This window comes from Cydia amplana, chromosome 22 (assembly GCF_948474715.1).
Source record: "Cydia amplana chromosome 22, ilCydAmpl1.1, whole genome shotgun sequence".
In the NCBI taxonomy this organism is placed as follows: domain Eukaryota; kingdom Metazoa; phylum Arthropoda; class Insecta; order Lepidoptera; family Tortricidae; genus Cydia; species Cydia amplana.
In genome coordinates this window covers 11,779,033-11,798,139 of record NC_086090.1, presented here as the reverse complement: position 1 = coordinate 11,798,139, position 19,107 = coordinate 11,779,033, and the positions used below count along the sequence as shown (strand labels likewise).

The following is a 19,107-nucleotide window of genomic DNA, read 5'->3' as shown; positions in this document are numbered from 1 at the left end:
TAACTCATGAGGCCCTGGTACTTGCTCCGCGTTTTCGATTGGTCAATTTCATTATAGTCGACTAAACTGTATCGAAATGAATATTATAGTTGACTAAACTGTATCGAAATGAATATTATAGTTGAGTTGGGGTCCCATAGTGAAAAAAGTATGCGATTTCATTTTGGTATAAAGTCTTAATTCAAGCATTGCAGTCGACGAGTAGAAAAAAGTATCTTATAAAGAAATTGTATGACGACATTTACAATCGTATAAAATATATGCTTTGGTTCATTTAGCACGACTGAAAAAACCTACCTACCTAAAAACTAAAATAATTCTGTTTTCATCAAACAATCCGAAACCGACAATCAAATTTATCAATAAACTAGATAAAGTTAAAATACAATGTCAACCGACTGACGGCTAGATCCCTGATAGTGATAACGCTGATCTACTGTTATCAGTGGCTCGATTGATTACAAACACGAGTCTAGTACAAGTGGGAGTTGGACTAGTTTCGAAGACAGGGGTAAGGATAAGTTATGCCAATTATTTACTTAAACTAACGTGAAATTGATGGACATGAATAGACGTCAATATGTAAATGCTTATTTATAAGTGTACCTGTTAATATGTGGCTTTCCAACACAGAAGGGTCCTTTATGCTTCAAGTAAATCAACTGTATAAGGTCTTTATCTACACTCATGTCATTAGTGCTCTATAATGCGTTCAGAAACCGCAGGAAATGACCAGCTTTATTACAACCAATTCTACTATGAGAACTTTCTTATATGTGGTAGTAGGTAAAATCTGTACTTTAATGTTATTACATTACAGATTTTTTGTAACGTTATGAGTTTAAATTTGGAACAGCAGTCAAACCTCAAGTGGGTCTCTATTCTAGTATCCATAGATATTAAAACAGTTATCGATTCGAAACGTCAATTTTGTACGCTTTGTTAATATAAACCTACGAATACGAATTAAAAAAACTACGGATCCGTGACATGCGTGAAAAAAGTTTTCATAAACCGCCCTTTGAAGTACAGTTTATCTTTTAATTAGTTTTAAGTATGTGTTTAGATAAAGTAGTGTATGTAACTGTACATAATTAGGCATTAAAACACTCGTGTGATCCTATAAGAAACTCACTAACGTTCGTTTCTTAAACCCACACTCGTATTTTAATTCCTCTCATTATGTAGCAGTCACATAAACAACTATTTTATGTGAAATTCCAACAGAAATTCTGATAGAAAGGTCCTTATTGCACATGAAGATGGAAAACCACATATTATAGAAAAAAGAAGAAGAATTATAATAATAACGATAAACAATACCAAGCATCCGTTGCAAAAAGCTGCAATTCAATCAGTTAAAAACATGATATAGGTTCAGCAAATACGATACAAAATACGGAAACGTAAAATTGAAGTCAAATTAATATTGAGACAAAAAGTATCAGGGACATTACTAGGAAATGTATTTCCCAAAATTTACCTCCATATAAGTGAAAAAAAAAAAAAAAGAAGAAGATAAAAGAATAAAAGATAAGTTAAGATAAGTTTGAATCTTGTACTAGGCTAGGTACCTACTACGTACTAGGTACCTACTTGTAGTATAAAACTTTGACAATCCGAAGATAAAAACTCTGGGGAAATCTTAAATGTAATCTAAATACGTATATAGCCGCAATAATATTGTATAGTAAGTGATAAAATTATGTAATAAAACCCTAGAATATGTACAATATAACTGTTTGTACTAAAACCATTTCAAAATATATGTTACGGATTATACCGATTGATATGTTTGTTCACAAGTTTACATTTAACTCCAAATTATTAGTACCTACTTATAAAATTAAGTACTACTTATACTTAAAAATAAACGGTGCTCAATCGAGTCTATTTTAAATAGATACCCAACGCTTGAATTCATAAAGTTTTTTTTTCATTATGTTTTAAAATAAAATTAGAATCAACATTTATGATATCGGATCGAAACTTTTACATTCCTTTCTCCATCTAGTTTAGAAGTTAGAAGCAACGTTAACCTTCCTTCATGTATGTTGTATGACTTGTATGACTGGCCGACTAGTACGCTCATACAAGGTGCGCACGCGTCGCCCTTGACCGCTGATTCAGAGCGATACCAACATACGGCTGTTATGATGTGTGCGAGCAAAGTGCTGTAATACGGTGCGGTGAAAGTTGCAATTCATATATTTATTACGACCCGCTCCGGCTTCGCACGGGTTAACAAATTATACATAAACCTTCCTCTGGAATCACTCTATCTAAAAAAAAACGCATCAAAATCCGTTGCGTAGTTTTAAAGATCTAAGCATACATAGGGACAGACAGACAGCGGGAAGCGACTTTGTTTCATACTATGTAGTGAGTCACACCCGCCGCCTAAAAGCCGCTCGCAATGGAAGTTACGCTTTCATTTTATACATCCCTAAAGTCTTTTCTCCTATCTTTGCATTCCCTAATATTGTTTGTCATAATGATCAGTTGTCCTAACACTAAAAACCCTAATTTTGGTTTCCCTAATTATTGATCACTTATCCTTGTTATTAAGCATATTTTCTTTTTTGCGAGGGTCGCAGTTCTAACCCTAACCTAACCCACTTTTGTGGCAAGTTCTAAAACCTAATAACCATTTTTCAGAACCTTACATTATGGAAAATAATCGTTATGACAATTGATCGTTAGGGCATATGCCCATTAGGACAAACCAGTTAGGGCAAGTGAACGTTAGGACAAACGTTGTTAGGGATCCAGAATGACACCCTCATGAACATAATGAAAAATTGTTTCTGTTGCTAAATTTGTTATACAAAAGAAAATAAGCGAGTAGCAGTTTCGTGTGTAAAACTTTTACCCGCTCTAAGTATTTTCTTTGTATGGGTTTTATGTGTAAACAGGTTTTTTTTACAAGATTTTATATTAAATTAGTTAAACTTCATCAACATCTAAAAACAAAAAAATTAAAAACCACTTCTGAAACTTATAAGGCAAAATATTCATAGTTATAAGCTTTCGAAAAGGATGTAAGTATTCTATGTTAGATGTGAGTCCATACTAGAATTTTTTCTCACTAAGTAGAATATGTAAAGATGTTTCAAAACTAGACATTTAATGACAAATATCCCAAATACTCATCTATCGTATCCCAATGTATCTATTCGTTTGTGCGCTTTTTATATATCTTTTTCTATAAATTACAGTTATAAGCCCAATTCTCTTTAGTCACACTAAAATCGACTGTCATAATATATTTCATTAATTAGTACGTTACGACTGTTATTAAATCATAAAGTATTGCAATTGTATAGCAAATAAATTGGCACATAGTACGTGATCTCACTAAACTTGATGCTTGTATCAACCGTTTTGTCACACAACTATCGTCGTCAATTTAAATTTCGATCTAACGGCCAAGCCGACATTCAAGAGAGAAACGCACTAACAGACGACACATACAATTTATTTGTAAATATAGCCCTTATTCAATTGGATTAAGATTTAATTTACTACTATTGTTGTTCAATTACTTCCAGAAACTATCATTATAATGTGAACCCTATATTTTGGACTATAGAGTCGCTATTTCTATAAATACTTTTATCACAAGTATGGCCAAATTTAAGTACAATTGGACATAAAGATGTATACAAATTTCGACCTTAAGCCATTTCAATAAGGTGCAACTACATAAACGTTTACAAGGGATGTCGGTTACGCCGTTTCTCTTCCAGCGCGTGCGCACGATTGCCCGCTAAGTACATTGTATGCTGAATGTACGATTAACTGTCATGGGTGACGCCTGGTCAAACCAGATGGCCGGGTGCGCGCCTACCGCATGCGTACACGATTTGCACGACATTCTAGCTTTATGCGCATATGCGGTATCGGTATCAATGACGAGGCGTGCAGCCGGCTACAGAACTCGATTCCTGCCGGCTTGCCTAAATGTAAGATAATTGAGCTTTATCTTACAGACCTCAAAAAGCAGTTCAAATTAACTCCGGCATGCCGAACACTCCGAACATGTATAATTGACGCACCACCACTGTTCAGTATATTGTAATAATAGTGTGTGAATCAGGCTAAGACTAAGATAACAATATAACGCTGGGTGAGAATACGTTTGTGCCATACGCCACTTACATTGGTTTACAGGAGAGCGAAAAGAAGCAAAAGAAATAATTTTTCGAAATGTTTTACATTTAGGAAATATTAAAATTATTTATCATTTAGGCACATATGTTTACTATGTATAGTACTATACATATATTGTGAATATAGGGGTAATCATGAAATAAAAGCACTTTTATTATTGCCATATCCGCTTTTGATGAGTAAATGTTAAACATACTACATTGTACTATGATATGACACAAAAGTTTTGGATATGTCACATTTTTGTGATAATTTTCTGTTAACAGAGTGTAATTATCCTATAGTAAAATGCGGATATGGCACAACATTTTTGAAAAATATGTTTTTTCAAAAACCGATTAGAGTCAATTATAGCATATTTTTTGTTATTTTAGAAATCATTAAAAAACGATTTTGCTCAAAAATGGATATGACACAAACGTATTCTCAGCCGGCGATAATATAATAGGGGTTATTATTTGTTGCAAGTATATATTGAAATATACACCTTGGAGTGATTAACGCCTAGAATAGAAATGTGTTAAGATACATATTTATAAGCACCTTAGGTGTTTCGATATATATATCTGACTAGCGACCCATCCCGGCTTCGCACGGGTTAACAAATTATACATAAACCTTCTTGATTCATTCTATCTATTACAAAAAACCGCATCAAAATCCGTTGCGTAGTTTTAAAGATCTACGCATACATACCGACAGACAGACAGATAGACAGATAGCGGGAAGAGTATCTGACTATCCAACTGTCGGTGACAATAGTTTTTTATGTGTGACAGCTATATGTGTGATGTGTGGTAGGTGTGTACCCGTTTATATAAATGATTGACAGTAAACAAACTAGTATTACGAAAGTATAATAATTATTCGGTACGATGTGTAGATGAATTGGGACTGATTATAAAACAATGGTGCTGAGGTGTCAAATTGGCAATAATTGATTGTTGTTAAATAATTTGTTTGACCAATTTAATTAAATAATTGATTTTTAATGTGATAACTCATAGCTTATCAATTAAAATGATTGTACTGATCTAGTTTTCCACTTTTGTTCTTTTGACACATTTTGTCTCGAGAATTATCTTGGTTTGACTCCACATATTTTCCTGATATTTCGGATAACAAAAGCGAAAAGAAGAGAAAAGTCGGACATACCAAAGTATTTTTGCCGCAACTGAACGAATACCTTCGCGTCACAAAAAATATTTAAAAAAAACAACTTTTTGCCACACCAGATGGCGCTATAAACACAATTGTAATAACCATAAAATTGAAAGTAACCAGACGTCCTGTTGTGTCTAATAGCCTTATTAGTATAATTACCGCCGTCACGTTTCCAAAGAAAAGATAATCTTCGTAGTGCGTCAACGCGTGCTGAGAAAATATCCATGCATTCAATACAAATACTAAATGCATTCATAAATTTCATAATAGACCTAAATACATATAAATAAGGTAGAAATCTCGTTGTGTACGATACGATAAGTTGTAAGTTGGAGTAAAGCTCCATTCAATGTAACAGACAGACAGCCTTGTGAATGTGACGTCACGACGGTAGCGACATCTATTGTCGAGGTTGTATGTACATGTGAACTTTTTCATGTAACGATGACGTGTTTACAACTTTACACGTGCATGCATGGCTAATAATTGGTGTTATTCAGATATGGTTTTAATCGGACAATACTATATAGATTGTTGTGTGATATATCGTTTGTTTTGTTCGACAAATTAAAGTCACATTACCTAGTCTCATCTTTAGTTTAGTTAATCAGCGAGAAATTAGGGTTCTAGTTTTTTAACTTGTAAAATTACACACATAATGAGGTGCTGACACAGGCAGAAACATTGCCTTTTCTGTATCCGAAAGTTCATTAAGACTAATATCACTAAAACGTGGGCTTTTGTATATACTGGGTCAACCAAATCTTGTCAGTAAATAGGAACAAAAAAAACTATACTCATCCTTTTCTCTTGGGTGCTAGTACTACAAATACAAATACAAAATACAAAATCGTTTATTTGTCCAACACAGGTATGAATAGTACATAAGTGCAGATCTTATAATATTACTGTTGTATCACTGTGTTGTGCCGTGAGGCTAGTGTTAGATAAAGATATGATTCTCTCTGTCTATGTTTGAAATCAAACAGACCTTTGACACACGCCAACGAGTGATAATGCGTCCGGTGGTAACGTTAAAAGCGAACGTAGCCGAAGCGCACGAATGAGGGTAGACCGAGCGCGGTCTACACAACTTTGACACCCACCCGCTATCTTCAGTTACCCGTGAACAAGATGCATGTAACTGCCGAAATATCGGGAGCTCGAAAGCGATACAAAAGGTAATCACGGTTCATATCCCGGTCGATATAAGTCTATTTTGAATAAATGTCATATACTAAGAAAAAGTGACCAAGGCCTCCAGTGCCCCAGGCTGGAATCGAACCAGCGTCCTCTGCTATCGCGGCAGGTGCCTGAGCCATTCGGCCACCGGGCCACAGCGGCATAGGTCGAATTTTTCCAAGTATATGCACTTCTTACTGAAGGCTTATGGCGCGATATAAGTCTAGTAAAGTATAAAGGATGACTCACGTTAGACCGGGCCGTGTCCGGGCCGGAGCTTCCGGCTCTTACTTTTCTATGACAGATGACGTGATACTTTCCATTGAAAACGAAGCTCCGGAAGCTCCGGCTCGGACACGGCCCGGTCTAACGTGAGTCAACCTTAAATTGGCGTTTTCTCTAAGTAAACGATTGTCACTGATGTTTAAACATTTGGACTTTGGGAAAAAGCCAAATAAGAACACGAAATCTTTGTATGACCCAGGTATTACTCGTACCTTACAAGGACGAAAGGCGTACATGGCCTTGTATGATGTAAGAGTTCTCATGCACTGATGCAGATGGCATAATGATGGTCATCGCACGCGGAAACATCGCTTCCCGTCATTACGGTAATCACGCGTGGCCTTTGGATCGGCAAGCGCCATGATCTAGCTAGCCAGGTACATTGATGATAAATAGGAGAGAAGAGAGAACTAGATAAAAACTTAAAAAAAAGGTAAGTCATGGTCGTATGTAATCAAGCGTGGCCTTTGATTCATCAAGCGCCATGATACTCGTATCCAAGTACATTGATGATAAATAGGAGAGAAGAGAGAAAACTAGTTTAAAACTTAAAAAATAGTTATGGCCGCAAGTAATCGCGCATGGCCGTTGGATGGTTACGCGCCATGGTCTTTCGAAGTATCATTTGGCTACAAAGAGAAGATAAAAGAAATGGGAAAACAAGTGGGAATAATTGAAAAAACGAAGAGAAAATTAAAGGAGAAAAATAAATTAACAAACTTTAATATAATAAATAAATCACGCGGTTTTTGGCATGATCAAATCAGCTGAACAATGAAAATGAATTTGGGAAATGTGGTGGAAGTTGTTCAGCTTCATGTACTTTACCAGCATACCAATTTTTATAGAAATCTAAGATGTGATCGAAATGTACAAACTTTTTGAGAATTACTTTTGTAAGGTAGGGAAGATACGTGAAAATGGTTAACCGAACTGTTTAAACTGAGCCGGGCCTGCGCTTCCTTTTCGTGAGTCAGATTGTAAGAAATTTAGCACTTTTTGAGAATTTTGAGGGCCATATTGGAGATTGCTGGGTTAAATCCTAATAACATAGCCCATGTTTATGACAATCGTAATCCACTTTAATGACGAAAATGATGCCATTTATGTCATTTTGGGTTGTAGAATGCAGTGGACCAAAATTAAAAAAAAGTCCCTTTTAAGGTATCGGAAAATTAGAAAGTTTTGGGTTAGGTATTTATTGGATTTGTGTTGTGTCCAATGAGAGAATAAAGCTAAATTAGAATAATCGCTATGAACATACATGCCATAAGTATGGGCTGTTATAACAATGCCACGCCATTGCCATAACCATCGTTACTCTAAGTCTAACTAATATCACTATAATTCCATGCGGGCATTATGATCCAGTTCCCACACACATTACTAATTAGCTCAACTATGAATCAACCAGAATTGCTAAATCCCTGTAATTTCATTAGGTTTGTTAGTTTGGAGATCTTCTATTTTTGGCTAACAGTAGTCTCATGAATATGATACTTGACAAGATATGGCCCATATTTTTTATGTCAATTTTTTATGATGAATCAATCACAAATTGACCTTAACGAGAAAATCAGTAGAAAAATCCAAATGTTTTGAAATTAGGTCCAATAAACTTTGAACTGTAAAAAGAAAATTGTACCACCATTTATAAAAGAAGGCTGTTATTAATGTACTTATGGAAAATTTGTGTTTATACAATTATTCTGCTGTAAAATTTATATAAAGATTCTAAGATTGTTACTAACTGAACTCGAAAACTAAGCCAAAAAAATGTATAAACATGTTGTTCAATAAGTACATTAGACGCTAAGTAGTACTCAGTTAAGAACAGGGGGCCGATTTTTAAATTTCGATCGTTCGATTTCGTCACTCGAAAATCGGTGGAAAACGAGCGATAGAATTTGGGAATCTAGTGGTATTGTCCACTCGTTTTCAATTCTATTAGTAGAATTTACATGCCTAGTAGTGGAGATATTACTGAACGAAATACACGAAATCGAGCGGCCGAATTTCAAAAATCGGGCCCCAGATACGTGATCATACTGAGTCCTATATGAAACAGCCAAAGCATAATGATCTCTAAATCCGTGGCCATCTTCAATTAAAGCTCTATTTGGCTTGTAATTAGCGATATGAATGGAGACACGCGAAGGAATCTCAATTCCAGACGCTGGCCAAGGACGAATAATTGGGATTATTGTTGCCGGCTTGTACGGTCAGTAGCAGAAGTTGCTAAGCGGGCTGGGTGTTCAAAATGATCTTGACGCGACTTTATTGTTAAGAGAATAAGAGCGTGTCAAGGTAATTTTGAACACTTCGCCCGCTTAGCAACTTCTGCTGCTGACTGTACGGTCAAGGAATTTAATTTCATGTAACGCTCTTACGGTAGATGTCGTTCGGGTCCCCTTGACCCATATGGTGGAAAGATTTGCTGGCTATGGATGAGATCTTGGTGGCTCAGACGGCAGAGCGCTGGAGTATCGATCCAGAGGCCTTGTTACACTGTTAACTGTTCATCGGTAAACCTTATTACAAAAGGCATTTGTATCTTGTCACAGTGACAATAGTATGAGGTCCCTAGCGACTTTCATATTGATTAAACTCCCTGAGGATTCAATATAAGTTATCGCCGCGCCGTAAACATGCTATTTTGCTCCCGTTTGAGACAACACAATCTACTAATTCTAGAACTTTGATTTTCGACTCGCTAAAGTAAGTAAATGTTTATATTTCAGGAGTCAAATTATAATGATTTTATCATGAATGGCGCTTTGATAACTAAACGCTCGTAGGCAGTTAGTTATCAATGGAGAAAGACATCATTGTTCGCATAAAATCTGATTGTATTTTTGATAGCATCTTCATCAATATTTTCTAAAATCGCAAAGCTCCCATGAAACTCGGTATTCTTTTCTGCACATTTATTGCCAAACCTTCTTACAGATTTCGATTTATATGACCTTTAAGTAAGGTTAACGTACTAGCTCCACATGCTAATGCCCAATAGATGGCGGCCTGCTGTCACCTCTATTGACAATGACTTAAGTTTCAAGATGACATGTACTGGGACCGCGTCGAGCACAATATATTATACTACTCTCTTTGGTCGAGCACCAGTACGTTTACCATCCTGAGTGGGAACTTTCTAAGTGGTAACTTGACTAACATGTATGAAGATATGAGAAAGAAAGGAGTGATTGCTGAGGTGACGCAAGATACAGGAGAATGGAAGAGAAAAACATGTTGTGCCGACCCCACATGACGTGGGAAAGGGCAGGAGGAAGAACTTGCATGAAAATGTTCTCACGAAAGTTTCCTGAGATTTCGGAAACTTTGTGAATGTTCAGCAACGTGCACATTGCTACCATGGTGACAGATCACAGCCTTCGTCACGACACAAGGCCGCCGTGAGAGCGCATTACCGTGAACGCTTCCGTGTCGTCAGTTACTGTAGTACCTAATTCGCTACCGTCACGTCACTGCAAAAAAATGATCAAACTACAGTTTCCTAACCGGTCGTTTACAGTAACACACATTGCATGTCATACTTTTAAGAGGAAAGTCGTCTACCGCTTATCTAAACAAACGTAGTCTTGACGTAGTCCCCATTTTCCTTTCTATATATTTGACGAAGTCTCGATCACTTACGAAACTTCTATTCGCTCTATTATTAGCAACGTGAACTAGTTCCAGACATATATTTATTTAATTTTATGTAAATGCTCATGCCAAGTTTCATGTAATTTAAGTATGTCGTTTGAGCCCTCAAACTTCGATTGTATGGAAGCGCCAGCGCCTCATGGCGGCGAGTTCGTGTGACTATTAAGATAAGATAAAGATAAAAGGTAGTTTATTCAAGTAGGCATATTACAGTGCGCTTATGAACGTCAAATAAAGCTAGACCGGCTCCAACCCCCTCTGCCCCGAGAAGATTTAAATCCCCCCTCAATTGGAGGAGGGTATCCCAATATGGGACCGGCAACTAACTCGGCGGGACACATCTTTTCAAATTCAGAGTTGATCTCTTTTCAATCCATAAAGAGTTGATCATAACATTCATAACTTATGGAACGGACGTCTTAAAAAATGTTGGTGTTACTAAAGGACCTAGCCGAATTTGACAATCATAACTCATAACATTCATAACTAAACAATAAAACATTATAGTGGCATTGTCTACGTTCAAGGCCGCAGTTATTATATCACATTATTTTTATAACGGCGAATTCAGGCTTTAAATAGATTCTGCGTTTACAAAAAACTTTAATGGAGTCGTTTAGTTCTCATCAAATAATTGACCATTTAATTTTACACCATACTTAGACTTTGATACACCATTCAGGCTTCAGAGTTCAGACTTCATAATATAATTTTATTAAAACCCATTAGGTAATTTTATCTGTTCCCAGTTTTTTTTTTAATTAATATACAGTGCAACACCATCAACTAACTATTATTCTTTACATTAACTACCTTGAATTAAAGTTTATAATCAATTTAACATCGCACTAACATGCCTAGAGATAAAACAACCTTGTTTCCTTAAAATCGACTTAATTGTGTTTTAAAAAAGGTCTAAAATCCAAAACCCATTTTTCCGATATTTACACAGTGCGTTAATTAAAGGACAATCTGAGACACCTCCGGGACGGATGCAGGCGATCTTCTGCCTATTACCGACGACAATTAAGGCGATTATGCGATAACGGATTTGCATATAATGCGTCCATTCATAAGGCCGCCATTCATGCTGATTGTAGTAGGCGTTGTGAAATAATTTATACACCTGTAGGAGCAGAATATAAAGGTTTTCAAACAAAATATACTTACAGAGTGCTAATAACTTAGTAAACCTTTCCGGTATTATGTAACCTGACTTAGACTTACTTACCTACTCAGAAGCTTGAGATTTACGTTTTTTTAATTCAAGTAAAACAACTAAAATATATAGGGTGTTTAGGGTATTTTTTTATCGTAGGGGTTAAATATTATAGTGATTAAATTTACCGTCATACTTTCTGTTAGTTTAGAGTTGATTTATTTCTATTTTTAACTTTAATATTCATTATATATTCAGTTTGTGATCATAAAATATATCTTTTCTAATCTGTAAGTAGATATTTTTTTCATATTAAAATTTTGAGACGATGATTTTAAAGTTTTTCTTAGTTTCTACATTGCTTTCGTGTTTTCTAGTTTCTAATTTACCATTCTGAGCTTAGGCTAGTCTACCCTGTATATTTTGGACATTACCCAACGATCATCAGAATGTAGTCGTGGCCAATTTAGAGTTTACTGTCACATCTCCTTGGGAACTAATCAATGATCGTCCTCAATTTAGCGGCCGCCTAATTATAAGTATTATATCATAAGGCGACATTGTTTTGTTTAATAAATTAATCCTTTTCATAATTTAAAAATATATTGCATTTTTCACTGTATTTATTTGATTACAACAGCCATATTCGAACTTTAAGATACGTCAAATATAAGATATTAAAACGATATGTTAGTGTCAAACAAGTATCAAAAGTTTGACACTGACATATCCGATCCATATCGTTCCAATATCTTATATTTGACGTAGGTATCTTAAAGTTCGAATATGGCTGTATTCCTTGTTAATACAGAGACATATGTGTATCATAAAATATTTGTTAATTAGCGGTTTAATTAAGCTTTAAATTATGATATAGAGGTAGAGTCAGGCTAAATTAACTTTGCAGCGTTTTTGATAGCACAGTGTCCAAGTGTTATTTTATGAAATTATGACGATAAAAATTGCACACTCTATCAAAAACGCTGCACAGTTAGCCTAGCTGACTCTAGAAATTTTTGGAGGTGGGAGAGCTTAAAATCACTTGATGAGATGTATCCATGATCTTTTGCAGGTAAAACATGCCTATATGGATAGAACATCAACGCGCGTATCTTCCGTCCCGAGGCGTATTTAGATTTTAAGTAAGTACCTAATAATATGAAATGAATTTGATCTGGATTTTTCAAAATCCAAATCAAATTGCAAAAATACAAATACAAGATTCTTTATTATTGTAAATTCAGATATTTTGTTGTATAGCTGCGTTACTTCACGAGTTAGGTGCTTTGGAAAGGCGCGAAGGTATTTAAAATTAGATTTTTTTACCTTCGAGTAAATAATGTGTAGGTATATAAGAACAACACTTCTAGTAAATAAGAACAACATGACAGCCATACGGTATAATCGCGTATCAATCAGGGCTAGCATGAGTGCTAATGACTACGCAGCCTCGCTCACCGGATGGACTCAAGACCGTCAGCGATGAACATGCTAATCACGCGCATGCTGCAAAATTATGTCACCATCAGACACGGTAGAGGGCGGAAAAATCAGTAAATAATTGAGTCCCTTATGAGTTCGCCTGCAGCGGTATCATGGTCGCGTTTTTATCACCTGTCATGTAATGCGTCACTTTCGCACTTACATACTTTTTAGAACGTGACGGGCATGGTGACAAATGATAAAGAGCTGGCCATCTTAGCCCTTCTGGTCGTTTGTAGGTACTTATTCTCATAAATTTCTAGTAACTAAAATGCCTACCGACTCGCAGAAATAAATTGTCAGAAATTTCAAAATATATAATTTTATCTTATGGTAAGGCCTAACATAACTTATGATAAATTGTATTGTTTCTAAACAATTAACAATGTTTACTCCCAGATGGATTCAGATTGGAGATAGTATATTACGTTTGCCTTTTGTGAGGTGAAGTAAAATCATAAGTTTATTACTTACAGTGTTATAGTCCTAGCAAAACTCAGAATGAATAAGATTTTAAACAATTAACTGCAATAATCACTCAGATTATACTTAGTGTTCTTATTCAGATTTCCCTTTTATATTTCTACAGTTCGCGTTCAAAAGCATTATTTCGCCAATAAATATTAAACCACGGATTCACCTATTCTGACTCAATAAGTCAATAATTACTAAATAATCAATAACTACTAATAATTAAAGAAATATTTCCTAAACGATCCGATTCTAAATTAAATCAACGGTTAATTAGTTTTTCGTTTAACTTCCGTCGCGGAGGAAAAACCGACAATCGTAATAGTAGTCAAACAATTGCGTGTAATTAATTATAGGTAGGTACCTCTACTTATCACTAAGGTTAATTAATTAATTCGGCTGATAACAACTTTAGTGGCTAAGAAACACATAAAAACACGCATCATTTTTAAAGTCGGAACGTTTTCTACTTCATCTATATTATTTTAAGTTCGTATAAATTCTCGAAATATAAAATAGATCAAATAAAAAAGTTACAAATGATCAGTCTTCGTTGACAATTAAGAGTTAGGTAACGCTGAAAGATAACGCAAAATTGTAGATTTTTGTTTATTTTTACACGTTTTCATCAAGAGCATTATGCCATGAAAAAATCCAAAAAGGGCAGACTCGAATAAAAACCTTAAAATATGAATGTTGGCTCGATAGAGTCGATAGAAACAAATCTCGTAGACGCATGATCACTACATAGTATAAAACAAAGTCGATTCCCGCTGTCTGTCTGTCTGTATGCTTAGATCTTTAAAACTACGCAACGGATTTTGATGCGGTTTTTTTAATAGATAGAGTGATTCAAGAGGAAGGTTTTTGTATAATTTGTTAACCCGTGCGAAGCCGGGGCAGGTCGCTAGTAAATGATAAAGTAGCAAACATCATATCCGTATTGGTTCATTTACTTCATTTGTATCGTAAAATCTTCCGTTTTTCCAGTAATCAATCAGCCGGACCTTGGTTTCTGTTTCATTGGTTGCCCTTCTCCGTGACGATTAGTCTAAGTTAACTAAGCGGAATAGTTGGGTACCCATAAAATCGTTAATATGTACAAAACTATACACTTTAACTATTACAGTGCAGTGAGTAAACGAGTACCTACGTACTTAATTATGAACTATATTTATACAGAAATAAATATTATAGCCCACGCGATTAATTTAATACATGTAAATCAAAGCAAATAAAAACTTTGAAAAAACTGTAGTGAGAGAAATTTAAAATTATCGATCAATAGTGACAATTTAGTTGACAGTTGTCACTATTGTCTAATATTAGGTAAACTTTTTCTCTACACCACCCCAAGCCAAAAAGTTCACCGGATAGTAGCTCTTCTGTTACACCTAACTATGTATATAACTTATTACTCGTATATAAATAATATAAAGAAACATATTGTCTTTATATACAGCAAAAAAGAAAAAAAAAACAGAATTTTCTTTATCGCTTTTGAAATGCTCATTAATAATAACAATCCTTTCTAAGCTTCTTACTAACTAAAGAAAATAAAAATATGTAGTACTCACTCTTTCTTATTGTTGACTACAATGACTAGCTTGACTTTCCTAGGGCCCTTGGTCATTTTGCAGAAGTCTCTGCGCTGCTCCGGGCCCTGGGTAACTATTTTTAAAAGTGGAATGTTTCCGACGATCCGCCAGGGGGCGTCCTGCTACCTCACTATCATCTTCACTAATTCACAGTCTTCGCACACACATGTTCTTAACACTGGTAAAGCTCACTCACTAATCACTTGTATAATACTGTTTGATTTCGACGACACGCTAAAGAAAAAAGTTAATGATAAAGTTATTAAGTAATTTCAAGACATAATAGATTATGATATGATTGATGCAGTAGTGACGTTTTAAGCTTTTAATTAAGAGATAACAGTTATTGATGTTACACGTGGATTTGTTCTGATTTGTGACGTAGCTAAAGATAGAACTGTAAATGGTGAAGATCTAAATAAGAATGGCAATAAATATGACGTTACATAAGTTCTTGCGTAAGGTATAGACGACGTAGTAACAAACGTTATCAAAATCCCAGACGTCTACAATCACGTCGAGATCACGGATGATGAATGATGATACATGGCGACGCGGCCCCGATGTGATGATAATGCTATCAACACCATTTAAAATATCAAATATTTAGGCAACGTCAGCTTTGGGATTCTTGCTGTTAAAAGTTTTTCTAGTTTTGTGTCGCTTTTTAATAACTACGTCATTCGTTTGTTTTTGGCTTTTTAGATAATTGTGTTTAACGTGTTGCGATTAGTCACTTTTATAGTATGTAATAATATTCTTGGCTACTACTTTCTCGAGGAACCCTTTCATAGATAATATAAAATACACAAACTTGATGTGACAATGTTCATTAGATTGCGATTATTATGGCACAACTTAATCTATTTATCCAAAGTAGGTACGTAATTATTCGTCATATCTCTGGAATTTATGCAATCACTATAAAGTAAATATTTTACTACCAACGTGACAACTGTGTTACCGTTCTTTCATTTATCATTCGTTTTATTTCAATTTTACAATTAGTACCAAGATTTGGATTCCAACGTTTATGTTTCATCCTTCAGAGCTTTTGTCGAAAGAAGAAAAAGAGAAAAAAGCCTTTTTCTATACTTTCTAGTGTATGATAGTACCTATGGACCAAAACCCTATAAGAGTTTATTGGATAGGTATCGTATTTCACCTTAGAATAGAAACGAGTATGCAGGTATAGCGCATTCTAGAGCTCCATACAAACTCCCCTAGAGATCATCATAATACGGGAACTCGAGACAAAAGCGCCCTCTATTAAACGCTGTGGTGATCAGAAAATACGTCTATTGTATTGTAATATCACCGGTGTGACATTGAACATGCTTTACAATGAAGAATATAAAATATAAAATCATAATCCTACTAAAGATGTTGCGCAAACCAGCGCTGGTTTATTTACTTAAACTAAAAATGAAGTGAGAAAAGTAACTCCCAAGGCTAAAGTTAAGAACATGTCCAAAGAGACCGCAGACGGTACGCGTTTCGATTTGAACGTGATAAATGATAAGGTAAATAAGGAAATATTTAATCTATTTAGATTAGTTACTCTCGAAATACTTGTTAGAGATGATGTGTGAGTTGATCAAGGTCTTGCAAGGATGAACTTGAAAGTCTTGAAACGTCGAATACTTAGAATCAATAAGAGAAAATCAATCGATATTAATTGTTGCTTTACATTTAACATTTTCAATAAGCATTGAAATTAACTAAGATTAACATAAAATAATGCGATGTGTGTCGAGCTTTAGGATAAATATTTATTATTTGATTATATTTTATATGTTTTTTTACTTTTTTTTTCTATTTAAAAACAAAAGAGATACAAAAATAGACAACCACAAATGTCTCCGTTTCGATTATCAAGTAGTGAGTTTTTAAGTGAGGTTTTGTCTTTTTTTTTATCTTTCAATTGAAACATAATATATTTAATCCCGATCGCATCATTACTTTTGCTGTTTTGCTGTTTGACAATATTTTTATTTATTTGACCGGTTTTTAAATACAATTAGTCTATGCAGCTTTCGCCTTTTTCATGCACCACTTTTGCAATATAACAGCACAAACTAACAATAATAACAAATCAGTATAACCTAATACAATAAGCAAATTAGGTCGTCGTGACAAAACCTTCGATTTCAAAGGTACGACGTAGAACATTGTTTGTAACCGCGACTTCAAAGTAATGTTTGTTTGCTTTACACTTGTAGGACCACTGCTAATAGAACACGTAATAAACTGACAAACATAAAAACGGTGTAAAAGCACACATTTTTTATCAATTACAATGGTATAAAAAACTGATGAGGCATTTCCAAAACTATAAAGTGTCTTATCCGGTTTCTCCAACCTTCTATTAGGTAAGTGACGACTGGTCTGGCCTAGTGGGTAGTGACCCTGCCTGTTATGCCGCGGTCCTGGGTTCGAATCCTAGTAAGGGCATTTATTTGTGTGATTAACACAGATATTTGTTCCTGAGTCTTGGGTGTTTTCTATGTATTTATTTATTTGTATATTATATATATCGTTGTCTGAGTACCCACAACACAAGCCTTCTTGAGCTTACTGTGGGACTTAGTCAATTTGTGTAAGAATGTCCTATAATATGTATGTATGTATGTATGTATTAGGTAAGTAATAAATACATAAGAAACTAAAATTTTTGAAAAAAATGTCATATAGTTTACTGTTTATATGTACTGTTTATTTTGTTAATATACAAGTAATTTGGTTATCATTAGTATTTCAGGATTGCTGGCAATTTAAAAATTGTATGCCGAGTGTTGTACAAATTGCCCTTTTCATAATTTTAAACGGTTCGCATTGTGGGCTCAGCCAACTACACCTATTTACAGTTACAATAGGCTCCAGTTATATTTTTGTATGAAGCTTAGTTCTCATACGACCGATTACATTTTTTAAGTGAAAAATCGCTTTTGTAATTATTAAACTTATGAATGATCACAAATCGATACTAAGCAAAGACTGTAGTGAGATCTTAATAAAGATTACATTAATAACGGCTTATATTTCAAAATAGTTATAATCTAGTGTTACGGTTTTTACCTGATCGCCCGATATATTGGGCACAACGTCACCATTAATCACGATAACCAAAATGCGTAGTTTTTTAAAGACTTAAAAATCTTTTGAATCAATCAAAGCGATAGCAGTACTATCGCGACCAACCTTCTTAGATAAGGTGCTTATTGATAAAGTTCCCTAAAGTTGTGTCTGTAGCTAACTAGTAGGTTACAGTGTTTTTTGTCGCGAAATAAATATAGGTACTGTCTCATTAATTTCGGCAAATTATATGTCTAATGTTTCCTATAGACAGCAATTTTTTTCCGATTTCAGGGTTGGTCCATTCCATAGTTTAAGTTGTTAATTGTTAGAGCGTTTTCACACTTTCAGATCGATATCGGATATCGGATGACCTTTGGAGTTTTCCAGCTGCTAGAAAATCAGAATAGTTATTTAGAATAAGTGCATCCACTTTCCAAATTTACTCTCTATATATGTTTGTCTCCGAGTCCTTCAAGATCCTGCGACAGTGCCACAGCCAACAGAGGGGCTCCGCGAAAACCGAATTTCGGCATTTTTCTCTGTCACTCTAGTTACGCCTTCATTGGAGTAAAAGAGAAAGATCCCCGCAATTTGCGAAATTCGGTTTTTGCGGTAGCTCCTGAGTCGGTATCCAGAAACCAGAAATAATAAATCAATGTGTAGGTAATTCATTTTCTCATTAATGACGATTAACATAGAACAGAATATTAGCTATCGAAATTTACTCTTAAGTAGGTATGTATTGCTTGCAGTCTAATGTAGTTGTCATAGTTAATTCTGAGAAGCCCCAAACACGACAGTGTACACACGCAGGGGCGTATTTACCCTAGGGCCAAGGGGGCCATGGCC

The 19,107-nt window shown here is 35.0% G+C and overlaps 1 protein-coding gene across 2 annotated transcripts in view; it reads right to left on the bottom strand.

Moving 5' to 3' along the window:
- Positions 1–19,107, bottom strand: part of LOC134658342 (transcription factor EB) — a 157,156-nt gene that overhangs the window by 15,668 nt on the left and 122,381 nt on the right. Inside the window, exon 2 of one of the 2 annotated variants that reach the window (XM_063513970.1) lies at positions 15,160–15,414. The exons of the other annotated variant lie outside the window; for it this stretch is intronic. Coding sequence (XP_063370040.1) covers positions 15,160–15,215 — 56 coding nt within the window. The 5' untranslated portion in view covers positions 15,216–15,414. The remainder of the gene's footprint in view (positions 1–15,159; positions 15,415–19,107) is intronic. 2 annotated transcript variants of the gene reach the window in all.